We start from the raw sequence: 24,743 nt of genomic DNA on the forward strand, positions 1-24,743 counted from the left end.
TAAAGCAAAGAAGGATGTGGGGAAAGGACAGGAGTAGCCTGTGACAGACTGGTTTGCAAATATTGAGGAAAATACACAAGAATACAGAAGAAAGGAGAGATTTCCTGCTCCATGTGGCAGGAGTGGTTAGGATGAGGGAGGAAAAGAAGGACTGACATATAGCAATCCTCTCTTGTCCCCCGTCTGTCCAGCTGATGACGAAGCATCCAGCGAAACGACTGGGCTGTGGACCAGAGGGGGAGAGAGACATCAGAGATCACAGCTTCTTCCGCTACATGGACTGGGAGAAACTGGAGAACAAGGAGGTGCAGCCTCCTTTCAAACCCAGAGCTGTAAGTCAGATCACACACAGGATGTGCAAGTCACATGAGTGACACAAAATACTCCCCTCCACAACACACAGAGCAGGAGTTTCATTACTATTTCTGCTTTCTCTTACTTTTGCCTCCTTTTTTTTGTTTGTATATCTGTCTCTCTTACTTCGACATCTTTTTTCCTGTCAATATGACGTGTCTGTCTCTTTCCCCTCCCCTGTAATGGACTGTACACACAGGTAAGTTGGCACAAGATGCAGCTGGTGCTGAAGGATGTGATGAAGTCAGGGTTGATAATAATGACACTGGTTTGAACGCATGCCTGTGGATGCACTGGTTGCTGGAGTTTGGTGGATCTGCGCTCTGTTTGACCTTTGAGGGTTTTCGCCTTCACCGAGGTCAGACAGAGTTCAAACTTAACCTCAAGGGAGTACGTGCACGTCCTGAAAGTTTATGCAAAAGTTGGCACAACTGCGGCCCCCCTCCCCGACAAAATGAGTTTGATCATAGCTAGAGTCAGAATGATGTCATCCGATACTCACACAAACACTCAAAATATGAACAAATGCTCATGTAGCCTCGGGCCACGTTGCTGCTTAGCAGTTTTTTCAGAGTTGAGCTTTTTATGCAGCGTTCTCTGCCCTCTGGGGTTTTTTTTTTGTATGTGTGTGTGTGCGTGTGTGTGTGTGTGTGAGGTCACCATTAAGGCCTGGCTGTTGCAGCACTAACATGTTGTCTGCACAGACCTCTGATGTGACTACAAACATGCTGCCTGGCCTCTTCTCCTCTCTGCCTTTTCTTTCTCAGTCTTGTCTTTCAGGCATCTGTCCTGTATCTTGCTGCTTCTCTCTTTATATCTTCCTTCCTGCTAAGATGGATAAATAGGCTTGAATTTCTTTTTATGAGTTTAAGGGGTCGGTTTAGAATCTCAAGGCAATTCTTTGATCCTTTTCTTTTTAGTGGAGAGGGTTTGTTTTTGCCTTTGTGTTATTTTTAAGGAGGGTCTCCATCTATTTATTTGTTTCTAAAAACACTCCCAAAACCCTTTTTTTTAAGTGCTATGCGATAATTTTGTAATACAAGTTTTTACAAGGGAGATTTGGTGCCATCAGTCTCCATATGGCTGATCAGAAATGAACTGGTTTTTCTTCTTGTTTGCTTCTGGTTTTATATGCAGTGGATGCCTTTTGAGAATCTGTTGAATGATCTGTTGAGTGTGTGAATAGCTTACAGATTAGCTAACAATCCGCCTGAATGGCTGGTTCACGCATTTATCCGGTAGTTAAAACGTGCCATTACCCTGACATGTCATTTGAAGTTTTCGCTGTACGACCATTTTCATTGATATGTCCTCTGAACAATCGAATGTCAGTCTGTTTCTCCATCATCCTCCTTAAGATGTCATCCATCCAGCCGTTCATGGCTGCCATGCACCAACCCATCTGTCCTCTCATCTGCACTTTTTATTTGTCCTCTCTGTGTGCACAGTTTCTTTTTGTGTATGTCTGTTTATTTGCATGCTCTGGGGTTCAGTCTCAAATGAAACCTGTCCTGGAGTGCACTACAAAATCCTTACAGTGGCAGAATTTACTGAAAACTCAAATTCTTACTGGAAACATCAGTTTGGCTTGTTGTTAAATGAAATATACTGCAATTTTCTATCTTTTAAAAGGGCATTTCTTCTAAAAAAACAAAAAAAAAAAAAAACAGTTATCTGGCTGATGCCATTAACTATTTTCAAATTCTCTCTTCTTCTCAGATTTAAGATGTCAATTACTAAATTATTTTCCAGTCCTGATACTTCTAAGTTTCCATTTTATTTCTCATTCAAGGCCATCTGGTTTTCCCAAACAGGTTTAACCAGTAATTAACTGCAAATACTATTGTTCCCCAATGCATTTCATATTTTGCATTATTTCCCCAAACTCAAAACAGTCTTTCTCAATTTCGTTTGGTTTTCCCAGTCGCAGAGATTTAATGAGTATAGTTTTCCTCTGGGTGACGTTGTCAGAGAATACTTAATCCTTGTTGTGTTAATTAAAGCCCCGTGCAGTGATGGATATGAAAAAAATGGGAGGGAATTGCTCGACCCAGAGTCCTGTGAGGCACGTTGTTGGGAAAATATAGTTTTCAAGTTAATAACTTGTTTAATGTACTTGGAAGGATGCACCTCTCAGAGGTATTTAAGCTGTAGTGGTCAGGAGGAAGAAATAAAACTGCGACTTTTTGTTTTTAATTGAGATGATTTACTCCACATTCACTTTGTCTTTATCAGGCCTAATCAAATCAGGGACTTTGCTCAGATTGTGATATACAAATTTCAGCATTATCAGTCCCATTAGACCCATATGGAATAATACTGAAAGTTAGTGAAAGGTTTTGGAAACTGAGATTTAAGGCTTTTCTCCAAACTATTTTGCAAACGAGCTAATTGACTGATTTAGTTTTTCACATCCCAACAGGGCTGCAGCATATAATTAACCTACAATTAACCTACAGTTACAATAATAATTATCTCATCGCTCTGAGCTTGTTCTTGCCTGTTTAGAAATCCCAACTAAGTCTTACAGTCATTTAACTTTGAGTAAAATAGTAGAACAATGTTTAGTTTTTGGGATAACTTTGGCAGAAATGCTCTCAAAAAAAAAAAAGTTTGTATTCATGCATTACATTTGCATGATTCCCACCTCAGTGTAGTGCGCTGCCACAGTATCTTTGAGACTTTTTATGTTTGAAATTTAATTTGTATCCGTTTCAAATATCTGAAGAAGGAAAGCATACATGAGGTGTGCTTCATTTATTTTCTCCTGCCAGTTTCAGTCTTGGCTAGCAGGGAAGTAAATCAAACACACCCAAAGTACCTGCACTTGTCCTGATAATTGAAACCATTTTCAAACAATGTCATCTCACACCTCGGTTCAACCTGCCATTCCCCTTCTTTTGTTTTCCTCTCCTTCTGCCTCCCAACCCACTCATCCATTCCTGTCCATCCCAATTCCTCCCCCTTTCCCAATCCATCCCTCCCTCCTGTACTCCATCCCTCTCCCACCCCCCCACCCAACCTCCCTCCCTAACAGTGTGGACGGGATGCAGAGAACTTTGACCGTTTTTTCACACGCCACCCGCCGGTGCTGACCCCCCCTGATGAGGAAGTGATTCAGAACTTGGACCAAGACGAGTTCCAGGGATTCTCCTTTATCAACCCAGAGTTCCAAGGAAGTGCTGCCACCACAGCCCCTGAGCAGGCTTGATTTCAGCTCACAAATGGACACATGGACACACACAAACCTATACGTAATCATTTCTCAACTATCAGCCCAATAACTCGCTACAATATACACATAGATACGCAAGCATATTCACTTTAAATATCCTGGGAATTACTTGTGTTATAGCTATCAAAATGGGATACCTACATATAGCAAAGATTTAACGTGGATGATGTGTTGACCCCAAGTCTGGGGGCAATAAACCTAATTGCATGTATTGTAGCACTCTAAAAATATAAAGTTGAAGTTGAGTAAACTGCTTTTAAACGAATTGACTGACTCTGCTTTAGCATTGCTTTTTGAAAGCTTATTACTATAAACCAGTGCAGTATAATGTTGTGCATGATACAGTAAATAATATTTTAGGGAACAAGAAGCATGTAAATCTGATTTGCCACAAGCTTTTTTTTTGCATTTTGGGGATATTTTCAGCTTTGTCTTCCTTGCAGTGTGAAGAAAGAGTATGTGTTTAATTTACCTTGCAGGATCAGAATAAGGATTAACAATTAATTGGGACCATTAAGTGTTTATAAATTTGTGAATTTAGACACAGTGAAAGAACAGACAATTAGAGTGCCATTTTTTGCTAGTGTTTATGTAGAAAAGAAATTGCTCAAACACACACAACTGCAAGACTTCCCGTGCAACATGGTTTAAGCAGTCTGTGTCCTGAATTTAATTTTGAATGAAAATTGTGATTTAACTTTTTTTTTCCACCCATCTCGGTGCATTTTATTTTAGCCTGTACCTGTAGTGTGCTCTTTAACGAGTGTATACATATAATAACGTGTATGTTTTTCCTTATCTTAGCTAAAACTGGAATGTTTTACATGCATGCACGAGTTTCTATATTAAGAATCTCTCTAGATCTTCTCTCCCAACTGGGTTTTGGCATCTTATTGAGAATTATTTTTAACAAATAAGCCTAATATTCAGCCATCAGATTTTGTACCACAAAAATCTGATTTTTAGCAATGTGACTGCTCTCCATCACTTGGATCGTAATGTTAAAATGCTGTTGGGAAACATAGTGGTTATAGAGGGTTTGAGTCGGTTCAATAGTTAGATAATACTCTTTATTATACTCTGATCTGATTTCTGTTCTCAAATATTTAAGCAATGCAAGAGACAAGCATTTCTATGTATGTTACAAAAGCATGATCCCAGTACCTTGGCATTGTTTACAATGTGTGTGTGTGTGTGTGTGTGTGTCTACATGTACATCTGCACATAATTGTTTTAAATGTGTGTATGGAAGTGTTTGTCCACACCACCCTACCAGTATCTTACCTGGCCATGTTTACATTTGCCCATATGGTGACTACTCCCCCTTCACATGAGCTTTGCATTTGCTTTGACCGTAACAAAAAAAAATCCAATCTCACAGCAGAATGACTAAAAGCTGTATTATTCACAGTGGAAATTGTGTCAGTTTTACAATAAATGTTCAAACATTTTACAACTACGCTTTCCTCACTTGTTTCCCTTTCTGAATAGTGGCCTAGCTTAAATTTAGCTATGGCGGCATCGACACTCAGCATCTTGTTACATGATGACATAGATTTTTAACACAATTAATAATTAGGCCACAAATATAGAGGTAGGTGGGGTTGATTAGTCTGACTATTCTGATGTTAAAGATTTCCGATAACTACAGATGTGCTTGTGTCTGTTTACATAGAAATGCACATTTTGGGTAGGCGACTGACACTGAACAGTTTGGAAAACAAAACAAACCAAAACTGTTATCTCCCTTTGTTGTCATGGTAACAGTGGACTTAGCCATGGTAGCACTGGTGCTAACTTTGCTAACAGGACTACATCCCTATTTAGTGCTAAGAGATAAGCCATGTATCTTTTGTTTACTAAATTTACTGAAGAGCACAATCTCAGTACCATGGATTTTTTGGGGGATATTGATGCTATTAACAGTATTGAACAGCCAGCAAGTGATGTATACCTTACAAACAGTTAACACAATAGCAGAGAGGGATATCGGGGGAGTTTCTGTCATAGAAATTTGATCAACTGGTATGAAATTCAGTTATATTCTATAGCCAAGTGACAATTTAGTTAGCAACAAAGAGTTTTAGCTAACGTAAATGTAGTTAGTTAGCTACAGATTGTTAACTATGTTCTGTAGCTAAGTGAAAGTTTAGTTAGCTACAGAATGTAGTTAGCTACAAGCCCAGTCCTGGAAATCTACTATCCTGCAACTTTTATATGCATCCCTTCTCCAACACACCTAAATCAAATGAATGGCATGTTACCAGGCCTCTGCAGAGCTGAATGACATGCGGATGAGGGAATTCACCATTTGATTCAGGTGTGTTGGAGATGGGTTTCATCTAAAAGTTGCAGGAAAGTGAATCTCCAGGATCGGACCTGGGCACCCCTGGTCTATGACCTAGTGACGAAGTCGTTAGATTAGATTAGATTAGATTAGATTAGATTAGACTTTATTATCTCACAGTGGAGAAATTCACTTGTTACAGCAGCTCTTGTTATAGAATAAAGTGCAGAAAGACAGAATAAGGTGAACATGCATCACAGCAAGAAGGTGCAATATAAATTATTTACAAGAAAAAGTCTAAGAAAAGCAAAAATATGTACCATTATATATATAAAAGATATATATATATGTATATATATATAGTATATATATGTATATATATATATATACTATATATATATATAGAATATAACAACAACTTCACAGTTAGTTACATAATGTAGTTGGCTACAGAATATACAGTAGCTTTAGTTTGTTTGCTATAGAACATTAGCAAACTACTTTTTTTTTTTTTGATCGTTGTTGGTTAAAAAAAAGTACAGTTTTCTCTAAAGATCAGTGCTTTTAAAAACAAATACTATTTGAAATGAGTTTGTAGGTGTACATCTGTTCTCAGGACTTTGTTTTGCTGCTTGTTTCAATCAGAGGCAACTGATAGCACCATGTTGCTGTTGGTGTTACATGGTGTTATCTTGCTGTCTACGTATGTCAAGACAAATGGTCCGTCTGTGGTCAGGTCTGACTGTGGCCAGCTTTTTGCTGGTCAGATTATTATTTTATTTTTAGCTGGAACAAGCTGCTGATTAGAATGTAACTTTCAATTTACATAAGATTGGTCATGTTGGAGTTCTCCAGTCTTTGTGCAGATGTTGAGTATAGCAGGAAACTCCGTTAACATTTTATAAAAACAAATACAGCTATTGTGTTTTTACAGCTTAATGACATAAGTCTAAATTTGTGTCCAATGACTGTGTTTGTACATATTTCCTTTTTTTTATCAATATATTGCCCGCTACTCGAAAAAAAAAAAAAATTACACATCTACTGTATACTTAAACTTGACAATATAAAGATATATATTGTTTTTTTTGTCTGTTTTTTGTTTTTTTCATGTTTTTTGTATTAGCAGTTCTTCAAAGTGTGACCTGAGCTACTGTTATGTTCTCTGTGTGTGAAAACACATATAAAGAAAAACGTGCTTTTTACTATGCTGTCCATGTGCCATTTAATCCCCCTTTTTTTTCTTGGGGGGGTTGATTCTTAGTAAAGCAGAAGGTCCTGAAATAAACAATTTAAAAGATGTGCTACAGGATATTTATTATGTTTTATATGAAATGTGTGCATTTTCATGTTTTTTTTAGTAAATGTCTGCAGTGGCTGTGGTTTTAATTTATTTTATTGTCATACTAACACACACACTGTTGCTGTCCTTGCAGTTAAAAACTGATTTGATGGAAAAAAGAATTAAGGAGGAATAGAAAAAGAAGTAAAGAAAGCAAATTAAAGCGATAGGGGACAACACAGGGTGATTTCTGAGTAATTTCAACAAAGAATAATTTATGAGAGAAGTAAAACAAAAGCAATAATAATTGAAAGGTAGCGAGAAGAGAAACGGGTATTAAAACGGGACAGTGGCAAGAAGAAAGATGGAGGGAGGGGACAGAAATGCAAAGCGAGGCTCTGTGAAGCGAGGCAGGCGGCTAGCACAGGCTGTGCATATTTCATGGCTGCCACTTATCATAAGAGCCTTTCCGTGATGGGAGAGCGTAGGTCTGATGACTTCAAGGAAATAACATGCAGAACACGGCCTACATACACACAACCCTGCTGAGCCACTCAGCCGCTTCTCTCCGCCTCTAAAGCTGCTTGCAAACCACTGTACAAGCCGCTACTGCTGCACCACTGGCTGCAAGATTGCTTTTAATGACTGTATCTTGCACCATTTACTACCCCTAGCAGATTACTGTGTTAACAAGTACCAACACAAATTAGATGCAGTGGTTGTGACTGATCTGTAGCACAATGCAATAAGGAAACTAAATCTATAGTACATAAGTTTTTCACAAGGAATACTTCTGCAGTGTTCATGAAAATGCTGAAGCCAGTGAGGTTTTTGTGTAATAGCAGGAAGATCCATGATTTCGTATTTTTGTATTTTCATGTAATTATATAAAAACACGCTAAACATCCCGTGGAAAATAGGATTTTGTTCAGTTTTTGTGTTTTTTTAGGCAGTTATATGACTGCTAAGTTTAAGAACAGTGGGATACTTTTAAAGTGCTTAAACTTCATCCCTGTTTTCCAATAATTGCTTAATATGGGACTTTGGCAGCCTTGTATTGATTTTCATGTAATGATGGATCACATGTTTACAGTGAATCACAGATCAGTACTTCAGGCAGGCCAGTTTAACCCCTTGACTCTCCATGCTGTTGTTATATGAATGATATGGTTTAGAAATGTTTTGTTGAAATAAGAAAAGCTTTTCCCTAATCGGATGCCAGCTAAAAATCAGCCTGTTGTGCCAGAACAGATGTGAAGATTGTCTATGCCATGTGCACTAACGTGCCCCCAAACCATCAAGTATGCTGCCTTTTTAAGGCAACAATAACAGGCTAGACGGTACCTGTCCTCTTAAGTCCAAAGGAATGCGGCAGCCGTGATTTCCATATATGAAATTTTTTTTAACTGAACTTTTTCAAATAAAAAGTGTTCAGTTTTGATATCAAGAATTCACAAGGCTGTAGCTTAGAAATGCTTAGAAATAAATCCATACTGTATGTGAGAAAAATGTTAAATATGAACAGAGTTTATGATGGGAGTAAATTTACTCATCTCTTTTGCATATTGAACAAGAATCTGCAAACAGCTCAGAAAGTGCTTAATAAACTATTTCTGTTAATGGATTCAGTAACACTTTGTATTCTCTGACAATCACATTTTTGTTGCCACTGTAATTTGTAGGGTTTCTGCATTATAATTGCAGATTTCTTCAGCATTACAGCCTCAGCATCATCTCTGGATTTATGAACACTGCTTACGTTTTAATGTATGCTCCTCATGTTTTTATGCGGTCACATGTATGTTGTGGTATTATATTCCTCTGGATCCATCTGCAGTCTTTGTAATTGGGACTGCTCTGATAATTACAACACAATGAAGTGTTTTTGTCTCCTCTGCATAGATAGGTTTATTTATTTATGTTTTTTTTTTACCCCATCCCCACAATGATAAATGATTTCTCTTTAGGTTAATGGTTTGGCATTTAGGGAAATACCACACATGTTTGTGCCAAGAGTCAGAGAAGAAGATCAATTCCAGTCTGGTATCTGTGAATTAAATATGAAGCTGGAGGAAGCAGTAGGCTCCGTTAGCATAAACACTGAAAACAATAAGAGCAGCTTCTCCAAATCTAATGAAACCTTTTTACCAGCTCTGATGAAGCTCATCAATTAACACATTAAATCTTGGTTGTTTTTTAAATGTGTTAGAAAAAAATGTAAATCTCATCAATCATTTCTGTTCTCGGTCGAGCACAATTATTAGAAAATCTGCACATCTTCAATTAACTTTTTATCATATCACCATTGTCCTTTACTGAATTCATAGCTTTTAGCAATGTGGTGCACCCCTTCGTAAGAACGAGTGTTATAGAATCGTATCTGACTCACATGTCATTTCCTCATGATAAAACTGGATGGCCACAAGACACTAAGGTGTAGGAATGCAAGCAACATAATAAAATCATGGAAAAAGTTAGTATTGTGTGGAAAAGTGATATTTAAACCACAGCTACAGCTCGATAATGGCCACAACATATGGAGTCTATTTTGCTGTGGGCTGCACACAATACTAAATTAATTTTGTTCCATAAAGTCATTATTATATATAAAACAATAATAAATTTGATTTATTCTTCATTTTATTTTACCTTTTGGATGGATTTTAAGATCCTCTTGCGATTAACATAAAAGACATTAGCTAAAATGCACAGACTGAAAAGCAAAAAACATGCTAAGAAGTCTTTCTGGTGACTTTAGTACGGAATATTTTAGTCTGCGACCACTAGATACTCGGATATGTAAGTTTAAACATCATTTTAGAACTATCCCAATGTCAGCCACAGTACAAGCATGCACCCTGTTTTGTTTTAGTACGGGCATGTTTTACTGTATGCATGTGGAAATAAAATATTTTTAAAGAAAACAATTATAGAAACACCTTTAACAACAATAACAAGAATGAATCTTTTTCAATATCACAGTCAGTCTCGCATGTAGTTGTGGAGGAATTTTGGCCCAATCTTCTTTACGTAGTGGCTACAGTTCATTTACGTTTGCATTTGATGATGTGCAGCTCAGATGAAGTCCTGCCACAGCATTTCAATCAGGCTGAGGTTTGTACTTTGGACCAGTCCAACACCTTGATTCTTTTTTAGTCATTCTGTCAGCAACATGGCACTGTGTTTGAGATCATTGTCCTTTAGCATTCAGTTTTGGCCAAGCTTTAGCTGTTAGTCGGATGATATCTCATTTGAGACACAAGAATGAGTTTGCAGTCAACTCAATGACCAGACAAGTAATTTGTTTTTAAATTAGTACAACATTATTACCGTTTCTCATTCGCTACCGACCTGTGGTCAGGTTTTCTGTAAGCATGGTCATGTCTTAATGATATTTATAACTTGTGGCCAGTAATATTTAATTTCCTTGCCATAGTATCTTATTTCCATCCAATAAAAGGTTTTTTAGCAAGAGTCGTCACAGGCAGCCATGCTGCATGATCACAGTTTGAACATGCATGCCGAACAGTTGATGTGTTTATTGACTGTAATGGATAGGGGTCATGCTTTGAATGGTAATGTAACCTCTCAGCTATGGTAAAGTGGTTTAGAACCGGCTTAATTCCTGACTATGAACCTTTATTGTTTGTATTCAATGGCATGCCTTTTGCAGGCCCACACTGAACAAAGTGGAAAATGTATATGAAAAATGCAAGTCATGGTTTGAGCATTTTCACAGTTGAGATGCGAGTTACTGCTATAGGTATCTAAATACAGTTAAGGTATGTGATGACATATATATATATATATTTATATATATATATATATATTCATTTAACAAGAGAAATACATGTCTGTTCAGTTCCCCATATCTTAAACTATGTGGTCTTTTCTACATGGCCGAGAAGATGAAATATGGAAAGGCTTGGAAGTACAACTTCTTCATGAGTAGATGGTTGATAGCAGGGCCGGTTCTAGGAATGCATACATGAGGGGGCAGGCATAAATTTGAAGGGGGCATTATGAGTACATACTTCAGCATTTTCTTGTTGTTGTTTTTTAAGTGTTTCTTTAACGGAACTGTGCTGTTAGTGGAGTCCAACTTCAAAGAAATGGATTGCACTTTGTCAGGCCTCTACTCTAAGACCTGTCCAGCTTGGGTGTCCCACCTGAAACCAAAGCTCCTGCTGGTATAGCTCTTAGAGTCACTGAGGCACGCAAACCCCCTGACCACAATAAGGTGGCAATCCCTCAGGGGGGGAACAGAAAATATCAATAACAAAATGAAGTAAGAAAAAAGAAAAGAATGATCCATTATCAAAGCTTTAACAACCAACAAAATAACAATTGCCCTATTGGACAGCCATTAGATGTCTAAGCATTTTGAATAAATTTGAAACTAATAACAATAAACTCAACTATCTGTGTGTTTGTTTCTGTCTGTATATAGACCATAATGATTAAAGAATCATAACTATCAAGCACAACAATAACAGAGCAAAAAATTAAACCCCCTACCAAAATAAGGCAGTGAATCTTCAGGGGGAAATAATGATAATAATAAATGAAAATGAGTAAAAACTAAATGATCCTTCATCAAAATTTTAAGAACCAACAAGGCATACATGAAGCTCTGAGCTGAACTGCTGAAAGCAGCGGGAATGTAGAGTGAAACTTTCTGTTATTTTTTTCTTCAAACTAGCATGCTGAACTAAAGGCTGGGCGGAGCTTGAGGGGTCTCATATGCGCAGCTTGTTTTCCCTCAGTCTAGTACCGAGGAGGCAGTCACATCTATGGCCCGTGCGTGATTGATCACTGCTCCTACTAACAGGCGTAGACACGTTTAAATAGAACAGAAACAAACCCCAGTTGACAGAATAGATGCAATAAATACGTCTGTTATTATAAGTATTTATTCAGTATCGCTACAACACATTTAACAGAGCTTTACTCTATAAGTTTTACCGCTGGAGCTCAGCAGCCGCTCTCTCTACGAGGGGGAGAAATATGACACCGCAAGATCAGGCTGTATGTCAACTCATTTGCATACTAAACACTGATTGGTTGTTTTCTGTGGTGGTGGGAAGGACTTGTTGAAGACAGTACAATGGATCCTGTGAAGCTCCGACACACAGCGTTCAGTACAGAGGGGAGAGAGCGTTTGGAGAGATTTGCCCATTTCGGCGCATTTGATTGAGGGGGCAGAATGTTTGTTTGAGGGGGCACTGCCCCCTCTTGCCCCTGCGTAAAGCCGGCCTTGGTTGATAGTAGCTTGGATTAAATCCTGCATTTTTTCTGCTTGTATAAATATGTGGGTTATATATATATATATATATATATATATATATATATATATATATATATATAGTGTCATTGCTACATATGTTTGGAGTAAACAAACTCCTCTGTCATGGCCTCGATTATTCGTAGGAGTCCAGTCATGATGAAGATCACTGGGACAATCTACATTAGATCATGTTAAAATGAGCCCAACGCTTGTCTTGTTGTCTGTGTCTTGCTTAGCAACCACAATGTTGGCAAATAAAACAAGAAAGCAGATAGGGCTTTTATCACCCCATGTGCTTGGACTTACCGTTTAATATAGCATCCAAAGAGATTTACAAACTTTTAACAAAGTGAACGTAAAATGAAGGATTAAAATTATCAAAAGTCTGTTAGTCTAAGCAAATAAGAACATGAGAATACATCCAGGATTTGTATAGAATAGTTAGAAGAAAAACAATTAGCTGATTAAATGTATGTAACTGCACATATTTTAGTATTAAAAGAATAACGTCTTTATTCTGCTTTAGCCAGCCACCTGAGCCTAAGTGTGTAGTAAGACAGTAGTGCAGCTGTGTTTTATGCTAATGTTTTACAAAGCAATTCAGACCTTTCTGTAACAGTGAGTTCCAACACACGGGCTGTATAAAGTTTGTATTGGAGTGGATGTACTAGCCAATCTACACAGTAAGCTGCAGCACTGCTGGCGTGCATGTGATAATTAATTCCAAATGTTGCGGCCCCCAAATTAAAGCCAGTGGCTTCAGCACAAAGCAGCCCGGGCTTATCAGCCCAAAACAGGTCAATGTTTGATACTGCCTTTCATTCACCCTCCTCTCCTCTTCACCTCCTCTTTCCTCAGTGCCTCCCATTCTCCCCGCATCCTCAGCTGACATTGGCTCATCTTCTGCTAATCCTCTCGTTACTGAAAAGAGATGGGTTGAGAGAGAGAAAGGGGTGGTAAGGGGAAAGAGGGAAGAGGGAAAAAGAGGAGAGGAAGAGAAGGAAGGGAGGTGTAAAGAGGCAAAGACTAAAATTGAAGACCGCAAGTCATGTTTCTCTATTAAAGCCACCGCCGCTGGAAAACAGTGATGTGAAAAGTAATTGTGTGTGTTTGCCCTAATGCGCTTATTTATTCTGCGCTATCTATGCATCTACACCAAGGGCCACTGATATTTATCTCGCTGCCTGTCCTATGCTGCATCTTTTCCAGGTTTTTTTCCTCCATGTCTCTGTCTTTGTGCCTCGCAGCATTAACTGCAACTGAAGCGTGATGAGATGGAACACGTTATGATCTGGCCTACATGGCTGGCAGCTGTATGTTTGCTTGATAAATAACTCCGCTTCCGCAATGTACATGATGGATCACTTTTCAGAAGGATGCAAGTTAGAGCTATAGTTCCAGTCAGACGTGCGTGTAATTATGTTTATTTTCAGAGAAACCTAAATTAGCTTGACTTCTAGAACTACCCTTAAAAAACTAAAACAGTTTATCCGTAATTCCAATTTTGAAAAAGTAAAATGCTTATTTTCTTTTAGGGATCAAGTAGTTGTGGTCATGTGGCCCTTCAAAGGGGCCTTTGGTGGCAATTTGGATTACTAGATCACCACTTCTCCTTGTTCCCGCAAAGAAAGTGAGTACTCTACCCCTGGAAAATGGGGTAAGAGAACCAGAGAACTGGGATTGGGACTTTGGAGAAAGAAGTGGACCACCAGCTTTTTCAAGTCTATAAAACAGAGGATGTAAAGGAGGCATTTGTTTCTAATTACAATGAAGCTGATAAAAACATTTTAACTTTATTTAATCTGGAATGTGAGTATCGTACCAGCTAGGAGTGCAGACTCCAGCGAATATCAGGGCCAGAGATGTGAGGTGGATCTGGGCCAGCTGTGTCCCAGCGGATGAAGAAAGCTCCTCTTAGGCCATGGGAAAATTGGCAGATTAAGGTAGGAGATGCTACGTTGGTTTGTGGTTTCTCTGATCCCTCAGATCTCTCCTGTCCCCTTCTGTCTCCACGTTGACATGCAGACTCTTGAGTTTATGGATGTTTTTAGCGAATCCCTGACTTTTCTCACTGTCTTTTAACACATAATACTTATGGATGTGGACTTTACCCTTTGTCAGGTTATCTCTGTGACCAGTGTGTTCATTGTTTCTCTTTTTTTTATCTTTTGGTTTTACCTGTGTTCTGACAATGTTTTTTTAGACATTTTACCCAGTTTGAATGTTTTATGGCAATTTGATGTCTTCACATACACTAAAACACATATAAATTCATCTTTTATGTATGCAGGAAAACTGACAGTTAAAACAAATCAGCATAGCTTTCTAAAAAAATTAATAATAAAAGCCTATATGCAGTTTGAATTATTATTATTATTATTTTACTTATTTATTTTTTAATGTAATACTTATTTTCCTTCCAATTTTGTTGCAATGTAGCAATAAAACAGCCACCTGTGCCATCAATGGCCACATTTCTTTTTGAACCATAGTCTCGTCATAAAATGGATTTGGTTTGTTTTTACAAGCAAATCAACCTACAAAGATTTCTACACCGTAACAACAAGATAAATAAGCAGCAGCAGCAGCTCCTCTAGGGAACAAACGTACTGATTCAGCACACCTTTCCTTTGAAAGTTTCTCCAATTTTTAAGGCCCATCATTTCCCAAAGCCCCTCCTGTGTTTGATTGAGCTACCATATGTAATGGCCTTTGAATTCCAGGAGGACTCCAGGCAAGTTTTTTAGGCACCTCAAAAATGACAAATGGAGGTAGAAAGTACCACAACTTAACTGTTCACCACAGAGCAACCCAGAATGCATGTGCTGTTATGAAAGAGTAATGAAGGTAGTAGTTTAGGATATGGTTGTCCTGATATAACTTCTTCACATCCGATACGATACCGATATTGCAGCCATTAGTATTGGCCGATACCGATATCAAACCGATACGATATCAGCACGACTCATATACACTTTTACTTATTTTGTAATGTGGAATGGGAGAAAAGGCTTGATATTACTCAGAGAATAGTCAGCAACAGTAGGTATGAGAAAAAACTGACCCTTTTATTATTAACCATGGGTTGCATAAATTTGAATTTTAAACATAAGACTATACAACAAGTGAATGAATAAATAAATTATAAATTAGAGGACCCTGAAAAATATCCTCAATAAATCAAATATGAACAAAATATTATTTTAAAGAGCAAAATAACTATTCAAAGTCACTTTAGTTATTTTATACTGTCAGTATATAAAGTGTATATATAATGTAGTGAGGCTTGAGGTACCTGATCGAGCGTTTAAACCCGACATTACTTACCACTGACAGGGATGGTCATCGCGCACTATATACTGACCTGGCTCCTGCTCCATGCTACTTTGCTAACACATGCCGCTGTGATCACGTCGTCTCTGCATGCTGGATCCGGGCGCTGCAGGATAGAATTGCGGGAGCGGGATAGAGAGCAGAATTAACGGCTCAAAGCGGAGTGCTTATGTCAGAGATTTTCTTATTCAGGCCAATATAATCCAATACCGTTTTTTTTTTTTGGCTGATATCAGACCTATTTTCGATATCAATATCGGATCGGGACACACCTATTTTATCACATCTCTGAATAAAGAACATCATTTTAAAAAGGTGAATCGACCAGGTGGAACATTTACATTATAAAATGATGAACTTTCTTTAACCCTTTGATGCATAATGTCCACTACAGTGGATATATATTTAAAGGCTGTTTTTAAGTGTATGCATGGGTATGGATCGTACATTAGCAACTTCATTGGACATTAGTGAGTCACCAATACTCTGCCACACTCCCACTCTGCCAAAGAATAAATACATTTGATATAGTATATATACATACATTGTAGTTACCAAGTTTGCCTCAGTGATAAACAGGACAAGAAAATGATCCAGGTGTTTTTATAGAAAATTTATATTATATTAATATGACAAGATATTATTTTATAAATATTTTCATAGATCAAATATTCTACAGTCATTCAGCAGACGCTTGTATCCGAAGTGACTTACATTTGAGAGTGAGAACAACACAAGCATGAATTCAAACAAGATGGGACGTCATAATTAAGTGATAGTCAGACTGCTTTAAGTCCAGTTGGACCCAGGTGCTGTCATGTAGTATAGAAAAATCAATACACTGAGTAAAAGTTAAAATAAGATTAAAAAACAGAAAAACATCAATGTGCATGTCTGTAGAAGTAAAATATTTTATTTTAAAAAATGTGGTAGCTTTTTTGTAATAATTCATGCACCAGAGGGTTAAAAAAACTGAAAGAATAGCTATTTCTGGTGCATTTCAGTAACAAATCATTAGACGAGATGTCAGAATGAAAATCCCCATGTTGTAGCTAGTGTATATCGCTAAGCATAATATACTGACTCGGCCACTGTGTATGCTTGTCTCCACCCTTTCTATTTGATGAGCTGTGTTTCTTAATGAAAGCCGCCTCACTTTTGGTATATACCCTTGAATATTACTGTATCTTTAGAGCAAATATACAGCATTTAGAGCTGAGTTTATGGTCGTCATACTGCTTGTAATAACCAATAGTAGCCAATATTGACTTCTTAGTAGCTGGTTCTCTGAGCTCTTTAGTGATGCTTTGTTGGGTCATGCACCTCCCTGCTGCAGGACAGGCACACTTTAAAAAACGGGATGAGCTGCGGGGTCTCTGCGGGTGTTCGTACAACTCATAAAAATCCAAGTATATACAACTATTTTAAAAAACTAGAAAAGTTTAAATTGCTTTTAATATGTATATTTGCTTTCCTGTACTACTTCTAGAACGATTCCTGTGCGCAGTGCCATTTTCTCAACTGTTTTGTAAAAATACTGCAGAATCCTGCACAATGATGCCTTTTAGTGAAGGTTTTTGTGGGGGAAATTTAAAAGGTAGCCTCTCCCTTATACACTGTTTTTCACCCACCGTGATCCTCTATTATGCACGAACTTTAACTATCTTTTTTTTTTTTTTTACACCTGTCAATAAACCTGCTAACACTTGTTAACATGTGGCACTTGAGTTCCATAAGAAAGTGTTTCATCTGCATTCAGTCCTGTGTTCAGTGACTCAGCGATAGGTGCAGGTCCCAGCTTGGTCTGGCATCAATGGGAATACAACACCCAGGTGTACACGCTAATTTTCACCAAAAAAGTTGCTGTTGGAGCAACAAAAATAATAACAGCTCTAATTTTCCTTCATAGAAACACCTCTACTGACTGTATCACGTCACATGAAGACTCTAAAACTAATAAAATGCATGAGATTGATTTTTTTTTTCCTGCCTGCCATCTAGACGTTGGAAGCTAAGCCTCTGTCCTGCTATGTGAGGCTGACATTTGTAGTTCAGTCAAAGGGAGCATTTATTATCTTGATAGTCAGAAACCCAGCATGTAGGATACAGTTACTGTCACAGTGACACATCTGTCTTCTTGGAGGTAGAGGTGTTATGTACTGGCACATTTTGGACTTTAGATCACTGACGATAAACTGTCTACTGCAGGCAATGGGAAAAGCTTTAATTTGCTTTCCTCCGTGCTCAGACTAAGCCAAGCAGTACAATGAGTTGCCCCAGAGACACCCCTCTACTACTGCTAACACAGACATGCCTCCCCTCCTACACTAAGTCACAGTTGCCTTTAATCCAGTCTTTCAAGTCTTTCTTCGATGAGTCACTGTTTGTTCAACTGCACCTTTAAAATGCCTCTTTATATACTCTCCTACATTTCCTTGACTACATGGACACTCTCAACATAGTCTTGAATTTTAGTAATTTGTCCTTCCAGTCACACAAGACATGCCCCCCCCCCCAATTCTTTTTCATATATTAAACATTGCCATTTGTCAATAACCATGTAGGTGATACTTCCAGCACGCTTATATGAGTAAATAATCATTGCATGAAGTTTAAGACTTGACATAGTTCTGCAAAAAGTTGCAGGTCACTCCTTTAACCCACTGCAGGACTACTAACCAGTTCTCATCCCAGAGCGTAAAGGTATTTATATAAAATCATGTCCCTTCTTTCAGCATTAGTGCCATGACCCTCTGGCTATAACTATTTTAGTTCCCAACAACAAATGCATCTATGTCATTGTGGAAAGCTTCCTTTTCAAGGTTCTCCTTATAATGAGGTATAAGTGGAATCAGAGGTAAGTCAAGATTAGATCTCACAAAAATATCTGTGTGAAGCCAAACATGTTGTTAACAACACATTACACAGTGGCTGGTACCACAGAAACAAAGCCAAAAAAAGCTGCCATTTAGAAGCTCTGTGGAAGTGGACACAGGAGAGCTCATGAGTCATCCCGCCCTCAACCAAAAGATGTCAACAAAGAAAGAGACTCACAGAAGTGCAGAGTTTTTATTCTTTAATGCAGAAACTTTAGTTTTCACTCTCTCTTTTGTCAGTTTGTGAGTGTTTTTTATTATTGTCATTATTTTGCTAACTTTCCTCTCATGATCAAGTAACTGAGAACCCTCAACCATCCTTAAAGATTATCCAGTGACTTCAATGCATATCACAGAAAGAAGGCGTGAGGACAGAGGAGGCTCATAGAGGAGGTCAGAGATAATAAACTCAGGTTTATTTAATAGAAAAGTCTTTCAACAAGCAAGTGACAAGCACAAATCCTCACATAGAGCATATTCTGACATAAGAAATGGAGCAAAGCACTTTTGATTTGGCTTGTTTGTCTCTTCCATCATTACAATAGACCAAAAACCAACATAACTTCAAGAAATAGGAGTCATGTTATTATAATCCAAAGTGCCCATGTTTAGTCTTGTTTATGCACCGAAAATACTTTGTTAGATATAAAGAATGGTTAGATATATGTTTGGACTTGATTTCCTCTCTCTTCTAAATAATAAATATCCCCTCTTTTTACAGAGGGTTAATCTAGAGTAACAATGTATTACTTTTGCCATACCACTTGTTATATTCTGGTAAGTTGTTTATAATTCCTGTCTTACTCATCCTCTAATCCTTCAGCTGGTGACTGGGGAGCCATTTTTGTTCCTAAAATTAAAGGAATACCTTACCAACATGGCAAAGTGGAACTCAGCATCTTGGTAACTAAGCCCTTGCTGGAGAAGCGTTATGCTTTCTGCGGGACGAGTGTGTAATACAGTGATATAAAGGTGTACTTTAAGTATTTCTCATTTGTCTTTAAGAGCAAAATAGCTTCTTAAAGACATATGAGCCTCCAGCAATCATGCCTATAGATTTTGGAATCATAAGGCATGAGATCTAGACCAAGACATTTACAATTTAATTTTATTTTAATTTCCTTTTCACCCAGTGTTTCAAAGGTTTCACTGTTGGAGATGTTAAGAAAGGATGCTATTTGACTTAAAATACACATCAACATAAGCTTGTTATTTAACCTAATTTACAGTACCTGCTGCTTAAAGACTAAAGAGCTCTCTTTATATTGATTTGTGATGCAAAGTGATCCTGGCAAAGTAGTGGTGTATTACGCCTTGATGATGAGTTTGCTTCTGTCCAAAACCAAGTACCTACAGGAGCAAAGCAGACAAACAAAACCAATGTCTATTTTTAAGTCTGAAAACTCCACAAAAGCTTTATTTATTCATCTTTTTTTTTTTTTTAAAGAAAGAAATCCTCCAAATCTTATCATGTCAGAGCTGCTGCTTTTCTTGACAGGTGGCAATATGCTTTCTGTACTTACAGTTAAAATGTAAAACTGCATTACTTCTTGCATTTGCAAGTAAAATATGACTTTGGCTGGTGCCATCTAAGTAAAAAAACTGGCCTTTCTGGCAGAGATTAGAAAAACAATTATATGAGAAACTTTGGAAAAATGACATCTGTCCACTTATGAAGCTGTGTGGTCTATGCTAACCTACTGGACTTTCATAACATTTGACATAACCAAATAATGCATTTTAATGCTCTATGAATATTACTATTTTAGGTTGATAATCCACTGTAAGGTGTGTGGCAATGCCCCACAATTGACCCCTCTCATCTCCAATAATAATTTCTCATCTTTCCATCCTTCCCATCACCCCATCCCCCCACCCTGTCATCATCTATTAACCCCACTTGCAGAGAAACCGTCGGGACACTTGTAACTTTGACAAGGAGTTCACCAAGATGCCGGTGGATTTGACGCCAACGGACAAGCTCGTCATCATGAATCTGGACCAGGACGAGTTCCTTGGCTTCTCCTACACCAACCCTGAATATGTGGCTCCTAAGAATTAACACACCATTGACTGGTACTGGGCTGTAGAGGTGGACTTGAGCAGGATAGAAGGTTTCAGAGCAGACTTGGATGCTAACTATAGCACTAACATTACAACTATCATGTGTGAGCTCAGTGAATGTTTGCATTCATTTAAACCAGTTTTTTGGGTTGTTCAATAGTTGAAGTAATAAAAAAAACGGTACTACAAGACACAAAATGCAGAAAACATTAGAAGCCAAATACACCAAAAGCATGTTTGTGGAACAAATGCAAGCGCAACATGATAGATTTATAGAGAATATTTGATCACATCAAAACTGAAGAACTACATCTTAGTGTCAACTTTTAAAATATTAGTTTTATACAAAAATTGTAACAACAATTGACTTTAGTTTCCTCCTATATTTATGTCTCTTCCACATTTTAAGTATTCTGAAGGGAAATATTGTGATTTTCATTCCTATTATCCCACAAAAACTGCTCTGAAGGGATAAAAGCAGCATCTTCAACCATAGGGCTGTACTTTTCTTTTATGAAGTCGTCCCATGTCCGTTTAAATGGCCAAATGAGACCAAGAAACTCAAAGCACAATGTCTCAGACTAGCAAGTGTTTTTACAACATAACTGGGGTGTCACAATGTCACTGTAAAGTTTTATATATTTTAATGTCTTTGTAAAAATGTATAGGAAAAAAATCTTGTGACTATCTGAAGCAACAAACTGCATCATATCCACATTTAGTAGTGTTGATAGTATCTTGTGGAGCCGTTCTCTGTAAGAGCAGAGGCCTGGGTATGCAGGCTTTTCCTGCATCAGTGGTCATCCAGACATACACCATAAACAGACCGACCTGCTGACACTTGTGTGTTACTGGTATTGTTTTGTGTTCCCATGATCCTGTAACCTGTGCTGTGGAATCAATGACTTAGACCGAGTCACGAGAGAGGAATATGTCTAATGAGCAATCTTCACAGCCTATCTTCCTTTTTTCTTTTCTTAATTTTACAATTGCCTTTGTCTTTCCTCTAACCTTATCCCAAAGTTGCATCTCTTTTTCCTTATTCGGTCATTAACTTTTGTTTTGACTCTGATTCTAATCCGTACACCTGACAAGTCCTCAGCGGGGCCCTGGTGTAACATCGTGTCACAACGTTGGCAATGCAGCAGTCAGTAGAGAAACTCACACACATACAGTACACACAAACACAGGCAATGATGAGCAGCTCTGACAACCCCCAAATGAGTAATTTCACAAACAGCAATAACAGCAGCAATGCTGCTTTTCTCTTTTCTTTTTACCTCATTTTCTCTAATCCATTCAAGGATGTGTGCACTGAAGCTGCGTAAACACACGTGCATGTACTGGATTGCCAGTCGTGCATGCTAGAATTTATTGCATAAATAAATATTTCAATATGTATGTTTCATGTGTGTATGACACATTATTGACTGGATAAATCCAATTATTTCAAATTAAGCTGGACTTCAGGAAACCTGACTTTCAGCTTCAGATCATATTACATTGACCATAAGGCCAACTAACGCCGTATACTTACACACAAACATACACACATGTTCACGAAGTTATACAGTCCTGGTGTGTGACCGAGGGTTGAAATTATCAGGTGAAGCGTAACAAGGCAGACAATGACTGAAATGTTCACTCCTGGAGGCACACAAGACATATACTGTAGGTCCATTGCACTGGCCTAGAGTTTTTTTCTGTCTTAAATTAGCACAAAAATACCCTCATGTATACCATAAAGAGAACACGTCTGCAGTGTACATGTTTGTACACACTCTGAACTCTTCCTAAGTCTTTCGCCTTTGGGTTTTTTTTACTCTGCACTTGTTTTGCTTAGATGTTGTACAATGTAAAATAGGAAAAGTCAAAGTGATGTATTGACCTTTATTGAGCATAAAGCTGAATATTGCTCTGGTAAAGGCTGTAAATATGTCCTGCTGGAGCACTAAACAACTGCCTATCTGTTTGTATGACTGAATTAATGAATGAGTGTTTATGAGCATGCATGTAACTCAGATATGTTAAGCACTGGATGATTTATTAAACTGTAGTTCTTTCTTCGAATCTTAAACTAAATTTATCTTCTCTCTCTAAGACGGCCTCTTTGTCACCTGACTATAGAGAAACGGCTTCAGAAAGCAAGCAGGAAGTGAAAACTGGTACATGTGTACAGTTACCCAATCATCAGCCAGTACATTGTTTTGTTTGGTGATAAGAGTAACACTTCAGGATTATAAGCAATTATACTATGCATGCATGTGATAATCTCTTTCTCTCATATCTTGTTCCATATGATATGGATTTATTCAATATTAAGTGTTGGACTAGGGTGTAATTACTTTATTAGCCATTGATAGACCTAACTTATGTTGCTTTATTATGATGTGTTACTTATTTACTGAATGTTATTAAAGGGCCGTGTCCTGCTTTATTTGTACATATATTAATTTCTTTGGAGTACATAAGGGTAAGAGTCTTCCATCTCCATAGTTGCATTTATATACTGAAACTGATGTGTTTAGGGTTAGAAAATTATATGTATGAGTTGCAATAGGTAACTATCAAAATACCTGTTTACTCAAGTTCACTCAAGTTCTGAGGCTGAACTGTCGGCCTAAAAGTGTCCTCATCCTTTTTTCTCTTTCTTTTGGACCTTTTTTCTTTGATCACACCTTTCAGTCTGCCATTTTTATTTATTTATTTGGTTCTGACCTTTCTCTCTCTTCCTTCCCTTTCCCTTCTCAGCTTTCTCTTTGTCTTTCATCATTTTCCTTGCTTTTGACCTTTATCCCTCACTGCAGGCTTTTTTTTTTCTTGGTTCACCCTTTTCTATGATTCCATCTCTTCTCTTCTCTTCTCTTCTCTTCTCTTCTCTTCTCTTCTCTTCTCTTCTCTTCTCTTCTCTTCTCTTCTCTTCCATCTTGAAATTTGGTTTGGCCAATACTTCTACATTTTGTATTTCTCCCCTTTTCCTCTCCATGTGTGACCTTGCCACGGCTTCCTGATGCTGAACTTTCCATCTTTTTAGCTTTCATTAATTTGACTGCTGTGCTCTGACTTTGAGTTGAGTTTACATGCTAAACATTTGATATTACCCGGGAATCATTTCCAGTGGACAAAGAACTTTAAAGACATTGCAAGAAAAGAGTAAGAATGTGTTTTGTGAGAGTTAACTATGATTAAATATATATTGTGATGTTTTTAATTGTAAAATAATAAATCATTGGTAAATCATTCTCTGCCTTGTTTCATCCAGAAGTGTACCTTTCTTATAGCTTATTTATGGTTTCATTACTGAAAACCAGCTTCTTGTAGTTACATGACGACAGCAAGTTAGAAAGAGAATAGATGTCCATAACAGATTCATTGCAGCTGTAATAAGTAAAGCAGGTAATGCTAACCAAACAGACAACTCTTCCAACTTTACCATTATTAACTAACATTTCAGAGCTGTAAAATTTAACTTAAAATCTTAGTTCACAGCATTTTAAACAATTCTCTACTTTATTCAATTTTTTTTATTAGCTTACCTGCATAATTTTCCCATTACGTTTCTTCCTCATTCTAAACAAGCCATACTGTAAATTAATTTTCAGGTGGCTTTATGTTAGCTTGTAACATCCCAGCAGACGCTAATGTCACTGAAAGAGCTTGTCCAAGGCACACATCTCTGTTAGCTGCCTCAAAAAAAGGATGGTTTGGTGTTACATGGAGGATTTACAAACCTTGCGTGTGTGATACTGAATTGCGTTTTTGTTGTTAATATGGACTGATTTTTTGTGTTGCTCTGAGAGGTCGATTGGTTTTTAAAGCATCAGCTGTCCCACCTTTTTCAGATGAGCAGTGTTCAGGTAAAATTGGCCACTTGATCAGTTAAATGTGCTGACAACTAACTTTTATTTTAATTTCAACTTTCACAGAATTTTCACACACATATAGCACAATATTATTATTATTATTATTATTTAAGAAATGATATAATAATTTATTAATGTACAATAGGAGCCAAACTCCATATA

The 24,743-nt window shown here is 37.6% G+C and overlaps 1 protein-coding gene across 2 annotated transcripts in view; it reads left to right on the forward strand.

The window, feature by feature from the left end:
* The window catches only part of LOC121628731 (protein kinase C beta type-like), a 108,266-nt gene extending 84,308 nt beyond the window's left edge, over window positions 1-23,958 (forward strand). Inside the window, exons 16-17 of one of the 2 annotated variants that reach the window (XM_041968038.1) lie at window positions 192-332; window positions 20,561-23,958. In XM_041968038.1, the coding sequence (XP_041823972.1) occupies window positions 192-332; window positions 20,561-20,716 (297 nt within the window). In that variant the 3' untranslated portion in view covers window positions 20,717-23,958. Of the gene's footprint in view, window positions 1-191; window positions 333-3,391; window positions 5,049-20,560 lie in introns of those variants that run through there. The other variant, XM_041968029.1, reaches the window with a different exon arrangement.
* The last annotated feature ends 785 nt before the right edge of the window (window positions 23,959-24,743 follow it).

Source organism: Melanotaenia boesemani, chromosome 2, assembly GCF_017639745.1.
Source record: "Melanotaenia boesemani isolate fMelBoe1 chromosome 2, fMelBoe1.pri, whole genome shotgun sequence".
Taxonomy (NCBI): domain Eukaryota; kingdom Metazoa; phylum Chordata; class Actinopteri; order Atheriniformes; family Melanotaeniidae; genus Melanotaenia; species Melanotaenia boesemani.